At 44.1% G+C, this 19673-nt stretch overlaps 1 protein-coding gene across 1 annotated transcript; it reads right to left on the minus strand.

The window, feature by feature from the left end:
- Positions 1 to 1679: 1679 nt before the first annotated feature.
- TUBA8 (tubulin alpha 8) lies at positions 1680 to 19651 on the minus strand. Its single transcript, XM_040345362.1, has 5 exons — positions 19543 to 19651; positions 18183 to 18405; positions 11153 to 11301; positions 7295 to 7975; positions 1680 to 2150 (listed from the first exon to the last, which is right to left on the minus strand). The coding sequence occupies exons 1-5, from the start codon at positions 19564 to 19566 to the stop codon at positions 1857 to 1859; spliced, it is 1371 nt and encodes a 456-aa protein (XP_040201296.1). The 5' UTR covers positions 19567 to 19651; the 3' UTR covers positions 1680 to 1856.
- Between the last annotated feature and the right edge of the window lie 22 nt (positions 19652 to 19673).

Consider the following 19673-nt stretch of genomic DNA (forward strand, 5'->3'; position numbering starts at 1 on the left):
AGCGACAATTTTGAAAAAAATTCAATATGTTTTACTTTTTGCTGTAATAAATATCCCCCAAAAACATATATAACATTTTTTTTCCCTCAGTTTAGGCCGATACGTATTCTTCTACCTATTTTTGGTAAAAAAAATCGCAAAAGGCGTTTATCGATTGGTTTGCGCAAAATTTATAGCGTTTACAAAATAGGGGATAGTTTTATTGCATTTTTATAAAAAAAAATTTTTTTACTACTAATGGCGGCGATCAGCGATTTTTTTCGTGACTGCGACATTATGGCGGACACTTCGGACAATTTTGATACATTTTTGGGACCATTGTCATTTTCACAGCAAAAAATGCATTTAAATTGCATTGTTTATTGTGAAAATGACAGTTGCAGTTTGGGAGTTAAACACAGGGGGCGCTGTAACATTTAGTGTTCACTTAGTGTGTGTTTACAGCTGTAGGGGGGTGTGGCTGTAGGAATGACGTCATCGATCGAGTCTCCCTATAAAAGGGATCACTGGATCGATGCAGCCACCACAGTGAAGCACGGGGAAGCCGTGTTTACATACGGCTCTCCCAGTTCTTCAGCTCTGGGGAGCGATCGCGAGGGGGCGGCTAGAAACGAATAGCCGCGCCGTCGTCCTGGATCGCTCCCCGCGGGTTACCGACCGCCGCATGTACCGGGGGGGGGGTCCCGATCGGACCCCCGACCCGCGGAAAGGCGGGGACGTACATGTACGGCCATTTGCCTGTACGTGCCATTCTGTGGACGTACATGTACATGAGGCTGGCGTTAACCGGTTAATAAGTGTGGACTGGTGCTAAATTGCTTCCATCTGTAGTGTTGTGTCCCATGGAAGTTGGTCGCCCCAGGGGTGCTCTTAGTATCACTTGGGCGTGGGAAACCTACGTCGAGAATGAGCATGTGGCCATGGCACTAGAGCTTTTTCTGCACTGCGCCTTTAAGGCTATGTCTGGGGCAATTTTTATTACAGGGTCTAGCCAGTACCTGCGCAGGCACTATTTATTTTCTTTTTTTCTTTCATGGTTTGTGACCTTGCACTTTTGTCGTGTTTATTTTCTCACTAGGATGGAGGGTGTGGGGCCTACCCTGAGGTATAGGGGGAGGATGTGTGGCCAATTAGATTCCTTCCTTCCCTGAACCAGGGGAGAAGGGATCTCTCATTGGGAGAGCTCCTCACTAACGCAGGCCATAAAAGGTGCAAATTTCTTTCCTGCAACCACAGTTGCAGGAAAGAAATTTGCACGATTTCCCCATCAACACAGACAGTGCTGACAGGGGAATCCCCCAAGTTGATTGATCGATTCGGCTTTAGTACTTGTTGGTTGGCTTTAGTTGACCGTGAGGAGAGGGGTCTGCCAGGCCTTTTGGCTAGGTGGACCAAGTTGAGCCTTGGACTTGTCAGGAGCCTTGGCCCCAGGGGGTCAGGGTAAGGTCCTACTTCTTCAGGAAATGGTCAGGTGCACTTTTTTTGTGTGTATACATTTTTTTTTGTACACTTAGGTGTTTTGTTTTTTGTCCACCACTGCAGATTAAAAAAAAAAAATATGTAAGCAGTTTAGAATAAGTGGCCCTATAATATTAGGCTATGTTTTGGTGTTTGGCAGTTCTGAATGTGTGTCTGGCTGATAGGGCGAAAACAAAAGCTTTGCATGGCTCCGCCCACTGTTTTGAAATGCGAATAATTATTTTATTTTTGGGATATGAGATATCTTCTGTTTTATAAAAAGGCTTTACTGTACTATGCTTTGTTTCAACAGTAAACACTTGTTTGCATTTAAAACAAAGTACACATCACATGAGAGTTTATATTTATTTTAAGCATCTATTAGACTCTCATTGCTGTTAATAAATTTCTGTGTCATTCTCCTCTTCAAATGAGTCCATCCCGACCTCCTCATAATCCTTCTCCAGAGCGGCAAGATCTTCGCGAGCTTCAGAAAACTCGCCCTCCTCCATGCCCTCACCCACATACCAGTGAACAAATGCCCGCTTGGCGTACATGAGGTCAAACTTGTGGTCCAAGCGTGCCCAGGCCTCAGCGATGGCGGTTGTGTTGCTCAGCATGCACAAAGCGCGCTTCACTTTTGCTAGATTGCCCCCGGGCACTGCGGTGGGGGGCTGATAATTAATGCCAACCTGCAAGAGAAAGGAATCCAATTATTATGGCATGGTCAGGATTACTGGGCACCATTCTTAGTGTTTGGGAAAAACTAAAACAGTGGTACTTTATATTTGAATTACATTATTATAACTAAAATTGCATGTAGGTAAAATATGGGGGGATGGTATTGTGAAATATTTTGTGTTTTTTTTTTTAAAGCGTGTTTCCCTAAAACTAGTAAAACAATTATAATTGCTGCCAAAGCCATTTTGTAATTTAAAACCGAATTCCACTCTCTGTGCATATTCCTTTCCCCCCTTGAGTCCCCTCACCTTGATACTAATAGATGACATCAGTCCAATTCACTGTGAATGCAGGGCACCATCCTATGGGGCAGAGCCATGGTACCCTGCATTTAGTCTTTCCTATGCTGTTCATTCAACTGAGAAGACTGTGGGGAGGGGCAACTCTGGATTAAAGGTGAACATTGCAGCCAAAGCTGCAATTTTTTTTAAACTCCAGAGGGACATTTAGGGTGAAGACAATGGGTGTGTGTGTGTGTGTATGTGTATATATATATATATATATATAAATAAATAAATACTCTCCTTCCACCAAGGACATTGGGTTCCAACACACTCACTTAGGTGATAGTGACATTGCTGGTCTTGCTCTCGGGATCCTGGGGGGCCCAAATCCTGTGAGTTGATCCTGCACCATGTGATTTGGGATCCTCTTCAGGTGCCCCAAGATCCCATGCTGAAGCCCCTTGGCCTCACTGGTACCTGCCAGTATTTTTTATGACGTTAAATGTTTTATTTTTTGTGAATCCCAACACCTTCCTTTTGGAACTCCTTTCCCCTTACATGCCACATTTGGCATGTCATTTTTTTTTGGGGGGGGGTGACTATTTTTGAGTGGGATTTCCTGTCCCACTTCCAACTACAGGCCACCTAGGCGACTCCTCCTCCCCCTAGGTAGCCCCTCCCTCTTGGCAATCTTCTGGGACAGGTCCCAGAAGATTGTCCACTTGGAAGAGTGCAGCACGACTCGCGCGTGCCCAGTGTACGCCCGCCCGTGAAGCCGCAAGCTGTCACAATCGGGTATCCACAGTTTAAATGGAGGCGCCGCAGAGAGGAGGGGGAGAGGAGCGAGGCTCCGTGCAGATGCATCTCTGGACCGTGGGACAGGTGAGTGTTTATTAAAAGTCAGCAGCAACACTTTTAGTAGCTGCTGACTTTTAATAAACAAATAAAGCCTGAAACTCCGATTTAAAGCATTATGCATTATTTATGACGTTCATCTCTGTGTGTTGAAGGGTTTGCTGAGGCAGCAGTGTTTCTGACACTGATCAGCTGATTATAGTAAAGGCAGAACCATCTTATGTGGCACTCCAAATAAAAGGATTTCAAGGCTAGGTTCCCCTTTAAGAATAAAATAATAAACGCACACATTTTTGCTTAAAAAAAATTGCATTTATAATTTTTTCCCACGGGAGCCTTCAAATCATTGCACCTGCAATCAGTGCATCACAGGAGCAATGTCAGGCTTCATGCACTCTTTTTTCTAGCTTTCTCCCCATACCTCTGTAAGGACCCTTTAAAGTGGAGGTTCCATCAAAAAAACAATTTTGCTTTAAACTGTAGCTTACGACTAAAAAAGAAAAAAAACATTTTTTTTTTTTTACTCATCTTGAAATGCCTGTTGCTATGCAGTCCCATGAAATCTGCCTTTGAAACCACCTAGGATTCTGACATCATCTCCCTCTAATGCTCCTGGGAAATGTGTGTCATCATTTCCCAGGATGCAGTGCGCTGTCCAATTATCACTCCCCATCCAAAACTTCCAGGAAGTAAGTGCTTGTAGGCTTCACAATGCCCACAAGCAAAATGACAACGGTGTAGATATAGTTTTATAAACTATCTTTTTTGAATATCTATGCAGATCGGCGGCGGATTGTAAAATAGTAAGTGACCAGATTTATATTATAAAAACGCAGGATGAAAGGACATACATTTAAAAAATGCTAATTGTGGTTGGAACTCCGCTTTAATTAGAAAGCTGGAAGAAGTGTCAATAGACTAACAACGTGCTGATTAACGCAATTGTAGTCCACTGGGAGCTACAAGTCTGTCTGCCGTGATAGCAGACAGGACCTGTAGTTTATTAATTCACAGATCTCTGGTAATGAATGACTTGGCTGTGTGAGCAGAGCGCAGCCAGGCCGATTTTAAATGTAACAGCAGATGTGTGGGAGAAGAAACCTGACACGCTCTCATGGGAGGGGGGCTCTGGTGCCTAAGTACATGATGTTACATGTTACACCATAAATATGGGTGTAACATGTAACATGTTACTAAAGGTGAACGTAGCTTTTAAACAAGAGAATTGGAATGACTCATCTCAATATATACAAAGCAGAGGCTGTAAGGATAAGAAATAGGATAAGTTTGGATAATTTTCCATGATTTACTATACCCGAAGGAGCAAGACGGGGAGAAGTGGGGACAAGGGAATAGTGGCTGAGGCTAACCCTATGGCGTCTCCACTCAGGAGGCTTTTCCTGGACTATCTCGGTACTGATAATAACAGAATACAATATAATAAAAAAATATTTTTTTTATTATAAAGCCAGATATACAATTAACATTCTAAAAAATAAACAAAAAACAGATGCTCAGGGGTCACCCAAGAGACATCTGTAGTTGTCGATTGATAGATTGGTCAGTCTCGACTAGTTTCGCGGTAACCCGCTTCCTCAGGAGAGCCAATCTATAAAGCAAATAATACAATGAGAACATATACAGGCAAAAATTCATCAAGGTTACAGCATGTTAATACATAGATAAAATAGGTATGTTCTCATTGTATTATCTGCTTTATAGATTGGCTCTCCTGAGGAAGCGGGTTATCGCGAAACTAGTCGAGACTGACCAATCTATCAATCGACAATTACAGATGTCTCTTGGGTGAGCTCTGAGCGGCTGTTTTTTGTTTATTTTTTAGAATGTTAATTGTATATCTGGTTTTATAATAAAACAATTCCTTTTTTATTATATTGTATTCTGTTATTATCAGTACCGAGATAGTCCAGGAACAATCTCCTGAGTGGAGACGCCATAGGGTTAGCCTCAGCCACTATTCCCTTGTCCCCACTTCTCCCCGTCTTGTTTGAATATTTGGAAGATGGTACGTTCCTATTCTTTATTATGCCTTTTAATTGAAGCCATACTCCAAATTTTGCATATACCCAAAGGAGATTTGATTTTGTTTGTAAAACATTAGTTTCGCCATATATGCTAAAGAAGTGTAACTGCATCCAAAACATTTTCATAGCTGTGGATACAATGACTAAAATGGATATAATCTCTGTTAGGATTTACTGCTATGCATGCTTGCATTGATCAAATGTCTAATTCCCCCCTACTCTACCTAAAATTGTGTCCACAATGGTCAGGGTCTAAACTCTCACCACTCTACTTAAACACAAAGAGAGGCACCACCCACAGTTAGTGGTATCACCACCCTGAAAGCACTGATATTAAAGCGGAGTTCCACCCACATTTTCACTCCTTACCATGCAGCACTAATGTGCATCCTTAAAGGAGTTGTAAATAAAAAAAAAAGATTTGTCCTAAAATGTCTGTCTGCAAGGTATAGAGACAGAATAGTTTAATGATTCCTTTTTAAAATGAATAAAAAGCGATTACATTTATTCATTTATTTTACCTGTTGGTTTGTAGTTTCGTTTCTGGTATAGACTTCCTGATTCTCGGCGCTCGTTCATGTGAGCGCCATCGCCGTTATACTTACATTTAAACTACATTTCCCAGTATCCTTTGCGCATGCGCAGTTTGAAAAAAAACGGGCACGAGAGCGCTCTAACATTATTTGAATAAACCGCCCACTATACCTCCCATTATACCGCCCAACGATGATTATTCAAGCCTTGCAAACCCACCCACACAGCCAGACACAGCGATAGCAGCCAGCAGCCCGAATGGGAAAAAAAAAAAAAGAAAATGGTAAGATTTACTAAAAATCTATTATCAGCAACTGGATCATTTTAAATTGAAATTCATGATAAATATAATATTATTTTATAATAAAAAATATGGGCATAGATTAAAAAAAAACAAAAAAAAAAAAACGAAACTGATCCAAAGGGAGGAGGTGCTGTGGGGTTTTAGACACACAGTAATCGCACCTCCTTGAAGTCTGCATCATGTAGAGAGCGAGCATGACGCACTGCTGTAGTCCTGAGGACTGGGGCGAGCACTTTAATAACCACAGCTAGAAGGCTCCCATCACTGTGGTCATCTCTAAACAGACAACCAGGAAGTGTCCAGAACAGAGAAGAAATACAGCAACATCAGAGCAAAAACGAACAATGAGGACATGAAAAGAGCACTGCAGTATGGTAAATGAAGCTATTTAGATAAAAAAAAAAATCCTTTACAAACCCTTTAAAATGAAATCTAAATTTCTTTATTTATTTTTTTTCACTTACCTGATTTATGCCTATATCTAATTTCACTTCCTCCTCTAGGGGCAGCGGCCCCATGCATCATTTCTGGTTTTACATTGGCTACTTGGAGATCTTGGTCAGCTTGGCATGGCGTCTATGGAAATTCTTGACCAGCTTGGCATCGCACGGCTACAGTAACATTTAACATTGGTCTATGCTTGGCATCGCACAGTAACATTTAACATTGGCCTATGGAAAATCTTGGTCAGCTTGGCATGGCTGTGCCATGCCAAGCTGACCAAGATTGCACCACACTGCACATGCGCGAAATCGGCAGGTCTATGCTGGGTAGCCAGCATGCATGGAATCCAGAAAGAAGGACACTGTGGCTTCAGATGCACACACTGGAGATGGCTGCGCTGTGCAGAAACTTCACAAAGTAAGAAAACAATGCTGCACAGATAAAAAACTGGGCATAGTTTACAGCATATCTTTGTTACATTGCACGAGGCATGAGTATTCTAGGGGTATTTTTATCTTAAAAGTCATATTTCAGCCAGAACTTGGCTTTAAAAATCTATCTAGTTCTTTCTGTCTGGGTTTGTGGCTTTTAAGATTTTGAAGACCTACAAGTATCCCCTAAAAAGAAGACTAAACTTCCCGAAATCTCTAAGCTTTGTAGATTTATAGACCTACAAATTATCTTCTCACCTTGAACCCTGTAGGACACCAGTCCACAAATTGAATGTTCCTCTTGGTTTTGATGTTGGCGATGGCCACGTTGACATCTTTGGGCACCACGTCACCTCTGTAGAGCATGCAGCATGCCATATACTTGCCATGACGAGGGTTGCATTTCACCATCTGGTTGGTTGGGTCAAAGCAAGAGTTGGTGATGTCAGCTACGGTCAGTTGTTCATGGTGCGCTTTTTCTGTGGAGATAATAGGTGCATAGGTCACCAGAGGGAAATGGATGCGTGGGTAGGGCACCAGGTTGGTCTGAAATTCAGTCAGATCCACATTCAAAGCACCAGCGAACCGTAGTGAGGCTGTGATGGAGGACACTATCTGGCCTATGAGGCGGTTAAGGTCGATGTAAGTTGGGCGCTCAATGTCCAGGTTGCGTTGACAGATGTCAAAGATGGCCTCATTATCCACCATGAAGGCACAGTCTGAGTGCTCCAGTGTAGTGTGGGTGGTGAGGATGGAGTTGTATGGCTCCACCACAGCGGTTGAGATTTGGGGAGCCGGGTAGATGGCAAATTCCAGTTTGGATTTTTTCCCATAATCTACGGAGAGCCGTTCCATTAGAAGGGAAGTAAAGCCTGAGCCAGTTCCCCCTCCAAAACTGTGAAAGACAAGGAATCCTTGTAGGCCAGAGCAGGCATCACTCTGAAAGGAAACAATGCCAAATGCTTTAAACACGGCTTACAACGCATTATTATTACATTTTAGAGGTCCACAACTTTTCTCATGTCATCTTATCAGATATTCCACCACTCCTTAATTGTAGGGTCAGCCAACTCCGCTGTGAGTGAATTTCACTGGAGCTCCCCTACCCCCAGAATCGTGCATGTTCTACTACTTTCTCCATAAACTGATCCACTCTCAAAATAACTGAGGTATATTGATGAAGCAGAGGTCTTGAGAAGACTCGAGTGCGTATGCCCATACATCTGCAAATACCTCTGTGTTCATGAGCCATAAATAATTCCAGTCTGGAGGAAGCAGCAAAATTATGGATACTGGGCCAGATTCAGAAACAAGATACAACGGCGTATCTCCTGATACGCCGTCGTATGTCTGAGTGCGGGCCGTCGTATCTATGCGCATATTACATATTACGCATAGATATCCCTAAGATGCGACTGTTGTAAGTGTCTTACACTGTCGTATCTTAGGCTGCATAATCGCACTGGCCGCTAGGTGGCGCTTCCGTATAGTTACGAGAGGAATATGCAAATTAGGTATTTACGCCGATTCAGAAACGTACGTCCCGCCCGCGCATTTTTTTACGTCGTTTACGTTAGGCTTTTTTCGGCGTATAGTTACCCCTGCTATATGAGGCGTAGCTAATGTTAAGTATGGCCGTCGTTCCCACGCCGAGTTTTGAAAATGTTACGTCGTTTGCGTAAGTCGGTCACGAATAGGGCTGGACGTCATTTACGTTCATGTCGAATCCAATACATCCTTGCGGCGTACTTTGGAGCAATGCACACTGAGATATTTTATGGACGGCGCATGCGCCGTTCAAAAAAAAACGTCACAAACACAGGGTCAAGTAAAATTTAAATAAAACACGCCCCCAACATCCCCATTTGAATTAGGCGGGCTTACGCCGCAACACATACGTTACGCCGCCGTAACTAAGGGCGCAAGTTCTTTCTGCATACAGGACTTGCGCCCAAAGTTAAAGATCTCCCCTGCTGTGCTATAGTGTTCTGACAGGGAGACAGCGCCAGAACACTCCGCTCAGCTATTGGTTTTCCAGCATGCTCATTCGGCTTCTGTCAGACCGGCTGCCATACACACGCGACAAATGTTGGCCGGTTTTTATTGAACCGAACGATGTCGCTGGACATTCGGCCCGTGTGTACTAGGCTTAAGGCCTCATGTACACAGGTGGACACCACGTTCAGGAATTTACACCTGTGCACTGGTTTTCGGAAGTATGTAATTTACCAGCATACAGCTAGTGTACAGAAATGCATTACTATGGGTGGCTGTACACTGCGGCTGTGTCTCCTGGGCCTGGAAATATACCTTCAATTTACCTGTAATTTACATTGTATAACCATATGCATGTAGGGTGACCACATTTCCAAACTGCCATTCAGGGACAACCCCCACCCCCCTTCACAAAAAATTGCCACTTTTAAAGGCTAAGGCCCCGTACACACGTCCGAGGAACTCGACGGGCAAAACACATCGTTTTGCCCGTCGAGTTCCTTGTGAAGCCGCCGAGGATCTCGGTGAGCCGAAATTTCCCATTGAACAACGAGGAAATAGAGAACATGTTCTCTATTTCCTCGCCAAGGTCCTCGTCGGCTTCCTCGGCCGAAAGTGTACACACGGCCGGGTTTCTTGGCAGAATTCAGTTCCGACCGAGTTTCTGGCTGAATTCCGCAGAGAAACTCGGTCGTGTGTATGGGGCCTTATTTGCAAGTAATTGGCCATAATAGGGGTATAGGAGTCCGGGTACTGCCTTGGGGGACATGTATCAATGCAAAAAATGTTTTTCAAAATTATCGTTTTTTCAGGAGCAGTGATTTTTAATTATGCTTAAAGTGCAACAATAAAAATAAACAATTCCTCTAAATATCGTGCCTGGGGGGTCCCCTTTGTCTGCCTGTAAAGTGGCACATCTGTACGGCCCCGTACACACGAGAGGATTTATCCGCAGATACGGTCCAGCGGACCGTTTCCACGGATAAATCCTCTCAAAGTTTTCCGCTGATTTCGATGGGATGGAGTGTACACACCATCGCATTGAAATCCGCGCGGAAATCCTCTGCCGATGACGTGTCGCGCCGTCGCCGCGATTATGACGCGGCGACGGGCGCGACGCTGTCATATAAGGAATTCCACGCATGCGTCAAATCATTACGACGCGTGCGGGGAATCCCTTTGGACGAATGGATCCGGTAAGTCTGTACAGACGAGCGGATCCATCCGTTGGAATGGATTCCAGCAGATGGATTTGTTGTGCAGCACAGCAAATATCCGATCTGCTGAAATCCATCCCAGAGGAGATTTCTCCGCGGAAACAGATCCGCTGGCGTGTACACACCATAGGATCTATCCGCAGAAACCCATTTGCTGGGATTTATCTGCGGATGGATTCTATCGTGTGTATGGGGCCTAACATGTATAGAACATGCTGCAGCAAAAAACAAATTTCTAAAGAAAAAAAAAAACACGTCAAATTACATTTAAATTGACTCACAGTTGCAATTGATGGCACCCGGCTATTGAAAAAAAAAAAAGAAAAAATGTAGTACCCCCCCCCACCCCAAAGCACCTTGTCCCCATCTTACCCTGGCTGTGGTGGAATGCAGGCAGAGGGGTTATCAGAATCTGGAAGCCCCCAAAGGACCTCGAATGGACTTGGGGAGGGGGACCCCAAGCCATTTTTTTTTTACTTTTTTTTATAATGGGAGCTTTTTTTTTATTCAGCTGTCAGCGGGGAAGCCCATTGACAGCTGATGACTCATCAGTTAATAAGGACGCTGGCTTCCCAGCCCCGCTCCTTAACAACCAGCTTTTACTGCACCCTGGTTGGGCGCAGTGCGCTGCAGGGCATTTGGCGGGGCAAACACCCTAGGCTGGGAAACAGACAGTTTCCATCGTCGGCTCATTGGGTGGCTGTGTCAGTTTAATTTTGGGACACTGTATTGTCCTGAAATGAAGGTGACCGGGGACATACCTACAAAATGGGGGACTGTCCCAGGCAATCCAGGACACATGGTCACCCTATATGCATGTGGTCTAAAAGTAGATTTCTTTTAAAAGTCTTATCATTTTTCATCACATAAAGAGAAAAAATGTATATATTGATCTCAAACTCACCAGCTTCCGGATACGATCCAGCACCAGATCGATGCTCTCCTTTCCAATAGTGTAGTGTCCCCGTGCATAGTTGTTGGCTGCATCCTCTTTTCCTGTGATGAGCTGTTCTGGGTGGAAGAGATGACGATAAGCCCCACTGCGGACCTCATCTGTGGAGATATTGGAATATTACCTGGGGCAGAATTACTGACTGCTTAGCTGATGTGCTTCAACTTTCAAAACCCATTGGTCATTCTAAACAACTGAAGTCGTAAGTTCTGCCTAAGGCCTTGTTCACACGGGTGGCCAGGGGGGCAGTAAAACAGACAATTGAGCTGCAGTTTTACTGCCCCCCCTATTGCCCACCTAAAGTAAGGTGACCAGATTTTTTAAATAAAATCCGGGGACATATTTTCTTTTTACTAGTAACGGCAGCAATCAGCGACTCTCTGCCCGTCGCCGCCGCTGCCCACCTCACAACCTGTCAAGTCTTACTCTTCGGGCCTCGGCTACTACTGGGTGGGGAGCGGAGGAAGATTACCCTGCCAGGGAAGGCAAGGAGATGGGCAGGCAAGCGGCTGGCCGGGACTTGAGCCAAGGTAGAAGAACATGCGTGCAGAGCTAAATGGGCATGCACCTGAAACTGAAGAAATATTCCCTCCGCTCAGACCAGCACATGATCATCAGAACCAGGCACAGATAATGGGAAAAAATACACCCCCCTAAGCTAGTAGGAGCAGCGGAACGGGGGTGTGTAATTCAGATTTTTTTTTTTATTCTGCACTGACTGTCTTTCGAATTGCCCGAGCTCCTGTACAAATCCAATCCAGGAACAAAACCAGGGACAGACTTGGTCCGGGGACAGTGTCCCCAATACGGGGACTGTCCCTGGAAACTGGGGATGTCTGGTCACCCTAACCTAAAGAACATGCTGATGCTCAGGGTTGTACACATGCCATGGCCGTGATGCTTTGTTTCTCTGCCATGGCAAAGATTAAACTCCCAGCCACATCCAGTGGGCAGCATCAACGCTAAACACAACCCAAATAAATAGGGCTAAGCCACAACTGCCCTGACTGCAAGCAATGCGCGTGGTTTTGGCACAGTGGCTTTTTAGGGTAGTGAGCAGGCTACATATCACCTTCCAGCTGCCTGTCAACTACTCTCTAAAAAGTAATCCACTGTTTTCAGAGGGGCAGCAAGGGCTGCCACCTGTGTGAACGAGGCGTAAGTGTGGCCTCCATATAGGCAGCTATTTATTTACTATCCAGAAAAACCTCCTCCGTGTGCACCTTGGGACATGTAGTTCCGGAAGACTATGGGTCCATTTTAACATCCAGACCAGCTTTACCATCGGGAGAGAGAGAAGAGTCATTCCTGCAAAGGAGAGATACTGGAGAAGCATGCTGTGAGCTAGGGAACAGAGTGGCTTTGAGGATACCACCCCTGCAGTGCCAGTTGCGGGTGTCGCCACGGGCAACCGAGAGTGAGAGGACATCTGTTCGGAAGAAGCGTTTTCGCTGTGTTGCTGGAATTGATGAGAGACCCCTGAAGCTATTATCTGTGGTTGTCACTGATTGCACTTTGAAAAAAAAAAGTTAGTATTGTCTTGCAGATTGGGCACTCAAGCTCAAAAAGGTTCACTATCACTGGCCTAGGGTGTCAAAAATCCTTGAACTAGCCCTGCTTACACTGAGTTTCATTGTCTATATGCAGAGCACGTTTATGCGCCTATGTTTCCAGGCCCAATAAAAACATCAGACTGCATTTAGATCAGTATAAAAATAACAAAAAAATGCCTGAATGCCTTAAGCCGGTCATAGACAAATAGAAATGTGTCTGGTTTAGCAGGAAATGGACGAATTTCAATCCATCTTTGGTCAGGCTGTTTGTTCTGAAGCCATACAATTACTGCCGCTGGCTACAGCAGGCAGCAATGATCATTGTATTATGATGGCTGGGAAGCCTCCTGCCCAGTCCTGCCAACCTGGAGCGTGGTGGTCTCCCATTGTGAGACCTGTGTCTTCTTCTCCCCGCTGACAGGACGGGCTATGCGGGTTCTGATTGGCGCCGACCACTTAGAATACTTCCAAACGTACCTCCTGATGGGGTGACGTGGCTATAGCAGGGCTCAGAACGCCGCGCTCCAGGTTGGGGAAAGACTGGGGGGGGGGGGGCTGAGGAGGGGGTCCTGCGTAAGTTTACCTTATAGATTTTTCTGTAAAGGTGAACTTGCCCTTTAAGTCTCTCCTAGTTCAACAATTGATTACATTTTTCCAAAGAGTATATAATTTATAACACTTAACTGCAAATGTTCTTTCTTTTTTATTATTTCAAAATGTAAAACTTATCCCCAACAGAGATGCATTTTCTTTTCAAAAAATTCCTGTTTTTCCAACTGATTGTTTTGGATATGTCCCCCAGGAGCCATATATTTTAGTAGAGGTGGTAAAAGTCCCAGTATATCCTGCCAGATTAAATATTTTTGCCAGATGGTATTTAAAGCTGAAGTTTAATCTGATTATAGATTTTTTTTCTTGGTTCCTCTCTCTCCCCTAATCAAAACCTTTCTCTTTGAATTCCATACCTTATTTTATACCCAGTAATGCCATAACTGGGCCTCTATGCTTCTATGCAATGCAGGCAGATAATGGCTGGTACGGGGGGCTTGTGGGGTGATGTACATAGCTTTCTGAAAACATCACAGCACCCTGCCTCAGAACTCCTCAGCCCTGGTTAACCTCTTCACACCGACAGTACCCATATACAGTATGCGTTCCCACTGGACTGGGCTTTTTCCCATGGGGCCGCATATATGCGTATTTGTGCCCCCAAAGCGTGCTCCCAGCACATAGATTGGGTGCCCATACTAATGTGGGAGAAGGGGGAAGGGGGAAGAAGAAGGGAGAAGAAGAAGAAGGGGGAAGGGGAAAGGGAGAAGAAGGGAGAAGAAGAAGAAGAAGGGAGAAGGGAGAAGAAGAAGGGAGAAGGGAGAAGAAGAAGGGAGAAGAAGAAGAAGGGAGAATGGAAAAGAAGGAGAAGTTGAGAAGAAGAAGGGAGAAGAAGAAGAAGGGAGAAGCAGAAGGGAGAAGAAGAAGGGAGAAGGGAAAAGAAGGAGAAGGGAGAAGAAGAAGGGAGAAGAAGAAGGGAGAAGGGAAAAGAAGGAGAAGGGAGAAGAAGAAGGGAGAAGGGAGAAGGGAAAAGAAGGAGAAGGGAGAAGAAGAAGGGAGAAGAAGAAGGGAGAAGGGAAAAGAAGGAGAAGGGAGAAGAAGAAGGGAGAAGAAGAAGGGAGAAGGGAAAAGAAGGAGAAGGGAGAAGAAAGAAGGGAGAAGAAGAAGAAGATTTTATAAAAAGAAAATTAATATCTGTGTGTTTTAAGTGGGATAAAAACAAAGAAAAAAGAAACAAAATGCACACTTGTTTCTGGGCTTTACTACGGATACAAACAACAACAAACATACACATATGTGGTATCGCTGCGATCATCAGCAGCAGGAGACTTTATTTTGGGTTGTTCTTTGGTGGTAGGTTATGATAGTAAAAAAATATGTTTTTACTATTTAGCGCCAGTTTCCCTTTGATAATTAACAAAATCAGGCGATATCCATCACCATTTACCACCAAATGAAATTTGTCCTGAAAAAAAAAACCAATGAATATTCCACCTGGATGCACAAAGTAGTTGTAATGATATGTACGGTTTTACTAACACATGTCAAAGTTGCAAAATTGTGCTTTGGCATTAACATTTATTTTACCCTTAACCCTAGTACACCCGGACCAAATAAAAAACGGTCGACATTCAGCCCGTGTGTGGCACTTGGTCTGACAGAAGCTAACCGCACATGCTGGAAAACCAGCGGCCGACCGACTCCCGATCGGCGTTCTCAGCCAATGGCTGATTGTTAGTACAGCGGCTCTGACCGGAGCTGTCAGTTTTTTTTGTCCATTCAACCCGCTGGGTTGAACGAAAAAAAATAAAAAATAATGGTGTGCGAAGGGATTAAAGTAGTGGGCTGGCTCTTGGAAGCAGTTATGCAAATATCAAAATGTCTTAATGGGTGGATATCAGTCTGGAGGAATAAGTATTTTTTGACAGACTGTTTTTGCATGCAGACTATCCTAAGTAGCAAGCATAGGCATGCGCAGGGGGTGTGCCTGGGCACACCCTAATCACTATGTGCGGTGCTGATTCCCCTTACTGCCCAGGCCCCCCTTTCTTGTTGGCCACCCACCCTGCAGTGCTGCTGGCTTCCATGCTCTCCTCTAGGCTTCTGTGGGGGATGTTTAAGGATGAAGAGCAGGGGGAGGGGCTAGTAAATATGTAATTTACTGGTCCCTTCCTTTTCTAAATGAACACAGTGAACACACTTGCTCACTGTGTCCATTCATGACTATGCTTCAGTTTGAAGCAACACCTTCTGCTATAGCATTTCCATGTTGCGCACCATGTGTACCATCTTCTCCGCTCTGGTCCGGACCCTGCTAACCTTCCTGCTGCTTCACACTGCACACCAGATGTGAAGTCTGCACCAGAAACTCTCAAAATATATACACGTGAATCAGAAGTGACTGCTGATGCTGTCTTTCCGAGAGCCAGCTGTTAGTGGGCATTAGTGGCAACATGCCTATGATTTGGAATGGGATGTCTAAAAAGCTCATCTAGGTATCATGGTCAAGTGTCAGCAAGAAATATATTTTACGTTGCCTCTGAAAGCATAACCTGTTATCCAGTGACAAGGGGGACAGAATAGCCTTTTATTTCATATAAATAAATATTGCATTTATTTCCAATGCATTATTTTCCGCAGTAGTGCCAATATTTTGAAATTAAAAGTCCACCAGTGGCTCTATTAGTTTTAAATCTGGATGGAAAGGTTTGCCTTTTGTTTCCCAGTGCTTCCTGGGATATCTTATACCTGCAATATTGCCAAAACAAAGCAAAGCTAAGGCTGAATAAAAGCCTCTAAAAAGCTGCAGGTGGTTAGTCATAGACTTCTATGGAGGCTTTGCAGACGCTTTGAAGCACCGCTAAATCGTCAGGGTTTAATTTTTGAAGCAAAGCAAAGGCAACGTGTATACAAGAATGTAGACTAAACATTTTATTTAGTAACTGGCTCAAAGTGCTTTAAAAATGCGTGTTTGAAGCCACATTTTGAAGCAAGCGTAAACTAGCCCTATAAAACACCCTCTGTGGTCTCGATGAGTGTTACTTTAATCCCAAAATTACCCCACAATATATGCAAGGCTCCTATATAGTGGAGTGCATATTGTGCAAGACTAAAGAGAGGGATGGAGTTCAGCTTTAAATTAAACCTGCCAGTACATTTATAGACCTGCATGAATACATTCCTGTCATGTCACAATATACAGCAACAGTAACATTTTCTACCTCTTCGTAGAAAAAAAACACCCCTAAGCTCCAGTCAGGGGCCCGGATTCAGATAGAATTGTCTATCTATCGGCGGGCGTAACGTATCCTATTTACGTTACACCTCCGCAACTTTTACAGGCAAGTGCCGTATTCTCAAAAGAAAGTTGCAGCGGCGTAGCGCAAATTGTGAAGAGGTGGGCGTGTGTTATGTAAATCAACCATGACCCGACGTGATTGGCGTTTTTAACGAACGGCGTATGCGCCGTCCGTGGACATATCCCAGTGTGCATTGCTCAAAATACGCCGCAAGGACGTATTGGTTTCAACGTGAACGTAAATTACGTCCAGCTCCATTCACGGACGACTTACGCAAACGACGTAAACTTTTTAAAATTTGACGCGGGAACGACGTTCATACTTAACATTGGTACGCCGCATGTATGCCTCATATAGCAGGGGTAACTTTACGCCGTGAAAAGCCTAACGTAAACGGCGTATCTGTACTGCGTCGGCCGGGCGTACGTTCGTGAATTCGCGTATCTAGCTGATTTACATATTCTAGGCGTAAATCAGCGTACACGCCCCTAGCGGCCAGCGTAAATATGCAGTTAAGATCCGACGGCGTAAGAGACTTACGCCGGTCGGATCTAATAGAAATCTATGCGTAACTGACTCTAAGAATCAGGCGCATAGATACGGCCGCTCAGACTCAGAGATACGACGGCGTATTTGGAGATACGCCGTCGTATCTCCTTTCTGAATCCGGGACAGGGACTTAGCCTTGGCTGAGGTGGTGTTATTAGTCTGCTGTAGGCAGATGGAAGCATTTCCTCAGTCTCCTCTCCCCCAGTGATCAGACTGTAACATTGTAGTAAGTTATAAGGTGAGAGGCTGCAGAAGGGGCTGATCTGTACTAGACATTTGTGAACACAGCCAAGAACTACACAGAAACCAGGATTTACAAGATTGTCATCTCAGTTCAAGAAGTATTCTGTGACCCTGGATGATACCTGAACAAAGATGGCTCCATCCTTCTGGAGAGAGAAACAGATGAAGGCATTTCCAGAAAGAGTACTATGATCTCAGTGAGAGGTAATAAATAACTGAAAGCATTACATGGACATAGTACTTAAAGGGGGGTTCCACCCGCAATTTTTTTTTATTTTTTAAAGTCAGCAGCTACAAACACTGTAGCTGCTATATTTTAATAAGAACACTTACCTGTCCTACTCGCCCGCGATGTCAGCCCCCCCGAGGCCGATCCCTCGATCCTAGCAGCTCCCGGGGCCGTCATCCTCAGTAAGGTGCGCGGCTCTTTGTGAATGGGTCGGCTGCTCTCTGGGATACACACAGTTCCCAGAAGGCAGCGCACCCCATTCACCAGGAGACACTGCGACTAGGATGGAGGAAGAAGACCCACCGTGGATGGTGAAGAGGCAGATTACAGACTTCCGCATAGCAACCGCTATTTCTGGTAAGTATATTAAAAAAAAAGTTCTATTTTTTTTTAGGATTTTTGGTAAAAAATAAATAAAAATCAGGGTGGAACTCCACTTTAACATGTTGCACTCGATATGAAATAATATCTGATGATAAATCCACTTAAAAATATTCTGATGAAAGAACTCTCAGAGTTTCCTATCAATTAGGTGCAGTAGTTAGCCCTTGGCCACTTACCCACGACAGAGGGCTCCAAGTCGACCATGACGGCCCGTGGCACATGTTTCCCGTTGCCGGTCTCGCTGAAGAAGGTGGTGAAGGAGTCGTCTTTGATTGATTGCTTTGCTTTGTCCTGCAAGGTACCATCAGGCTCGATGCAATGCTCCAGGCAGAAGAGTTCCCAGCATGCATTGCCAATCTGTACGCCAGCCTGGCCTATGTGCACAGAAATGCATTCTCTCTATGGGCAAGAGACAACATGTAATTAAAGAAATGGCAGAATAGGGTCTGTTTTCATTGGTTCCCCTATAGGGGGTCATCTATATGGCTGCTACAGCACTATTATAGGGGTCATCTATATGGCTGCTACAGCACTATTATAGGGGTCATCTATATGGCTGCTACAGCACTATTATAGGGGTCATCTATATGGCTGCTACAGCACTATTATAGGGGTCATCTATATGGCTGCTACAGCACTATTATAGGGGTCATCTATATGGCTGCTACAGCACTATTATAGGGGTCATCTATATGGCTGCTACAGCACTATTATAGGGGTCATCTATATGGCTGCTACAGCACTATTATAGGGGTCATCTATATGGCTGCTACAGCACTATTATAGTAGTCATTTATATGGCTGCTACAGCACTTTTAGCGATAGTGATGTCATAGGTCAGAATTTTAGGAGATATTTTCTGTAGAGGGTTAGAATAGAAAAGCTTCACTGGTTGCTACTGGCAACAGCACATTTTTGCTTGAATCATGACAGCCTTAATACATTTGTTTGCTTTTGTTACTTCAAATTATATGCAGTCAACAGATGATTATTACCTGTTTTTAGAGCCAGGATTAAGTTGCCCCTACAACCATCTTACATCCACCAGAAAATTCGACATACAATTGCAAGTAATTGCCAGAAACGCAGCAATCTACAACCCACAAAGTTGATCGACCACCAGAATATGGTCAAAACTGCATTGGAAGCTTCTACCATTTACTGTATTAAATGATTGCACAGAAAACTACAGCATTACATCAATAGTGATCAGAATTTTCATTCAAGTTTGATCCAGAAAAATATGTATATATATATATATATATATATATATATATATATATATATATATATATATATTAATATATTAAAAATAAAATATTACAATTTGGATTTCCACAGTTTTTTGGTGGATTCAGTCATCAGGTCCTATGCAATTACAAAAAAAAGAAAAAAAGACCAAAGTAAAATGACATAGTGAGGGCCCTACAGTAATACATACTAAAATGCATGCAGAAAAGTCCCGTTATCCAAGGCTTGACACCCCCCCCCTCCCCAACTATCCTCTCCGTCACCCCCAACCCAGACATAACGTACAGATTTTGTTCTTATCCCCCACATGATGATGGGTCTGGAAGGGTCTCTTCTTCGGGCGGTGGTGGCCGTTTGCTGCACAGACACCCAGAGGGGGTAGACGGGGTCTAATTTCAGCTCTATAAACAGCCACC

Source organism: Rana temporaria, chromosome 3, assembly GCF_905171775.1.
Source record: "Rana temporaria chromosome 3, aRanTem1.1, whole genome shotgun sequence".
NCBI classification, from domain to species: Eukaryota; Metazoa; Chordata; class Amphibia; order Anura; family Ranidae; genus Rana; species Rana temporaria.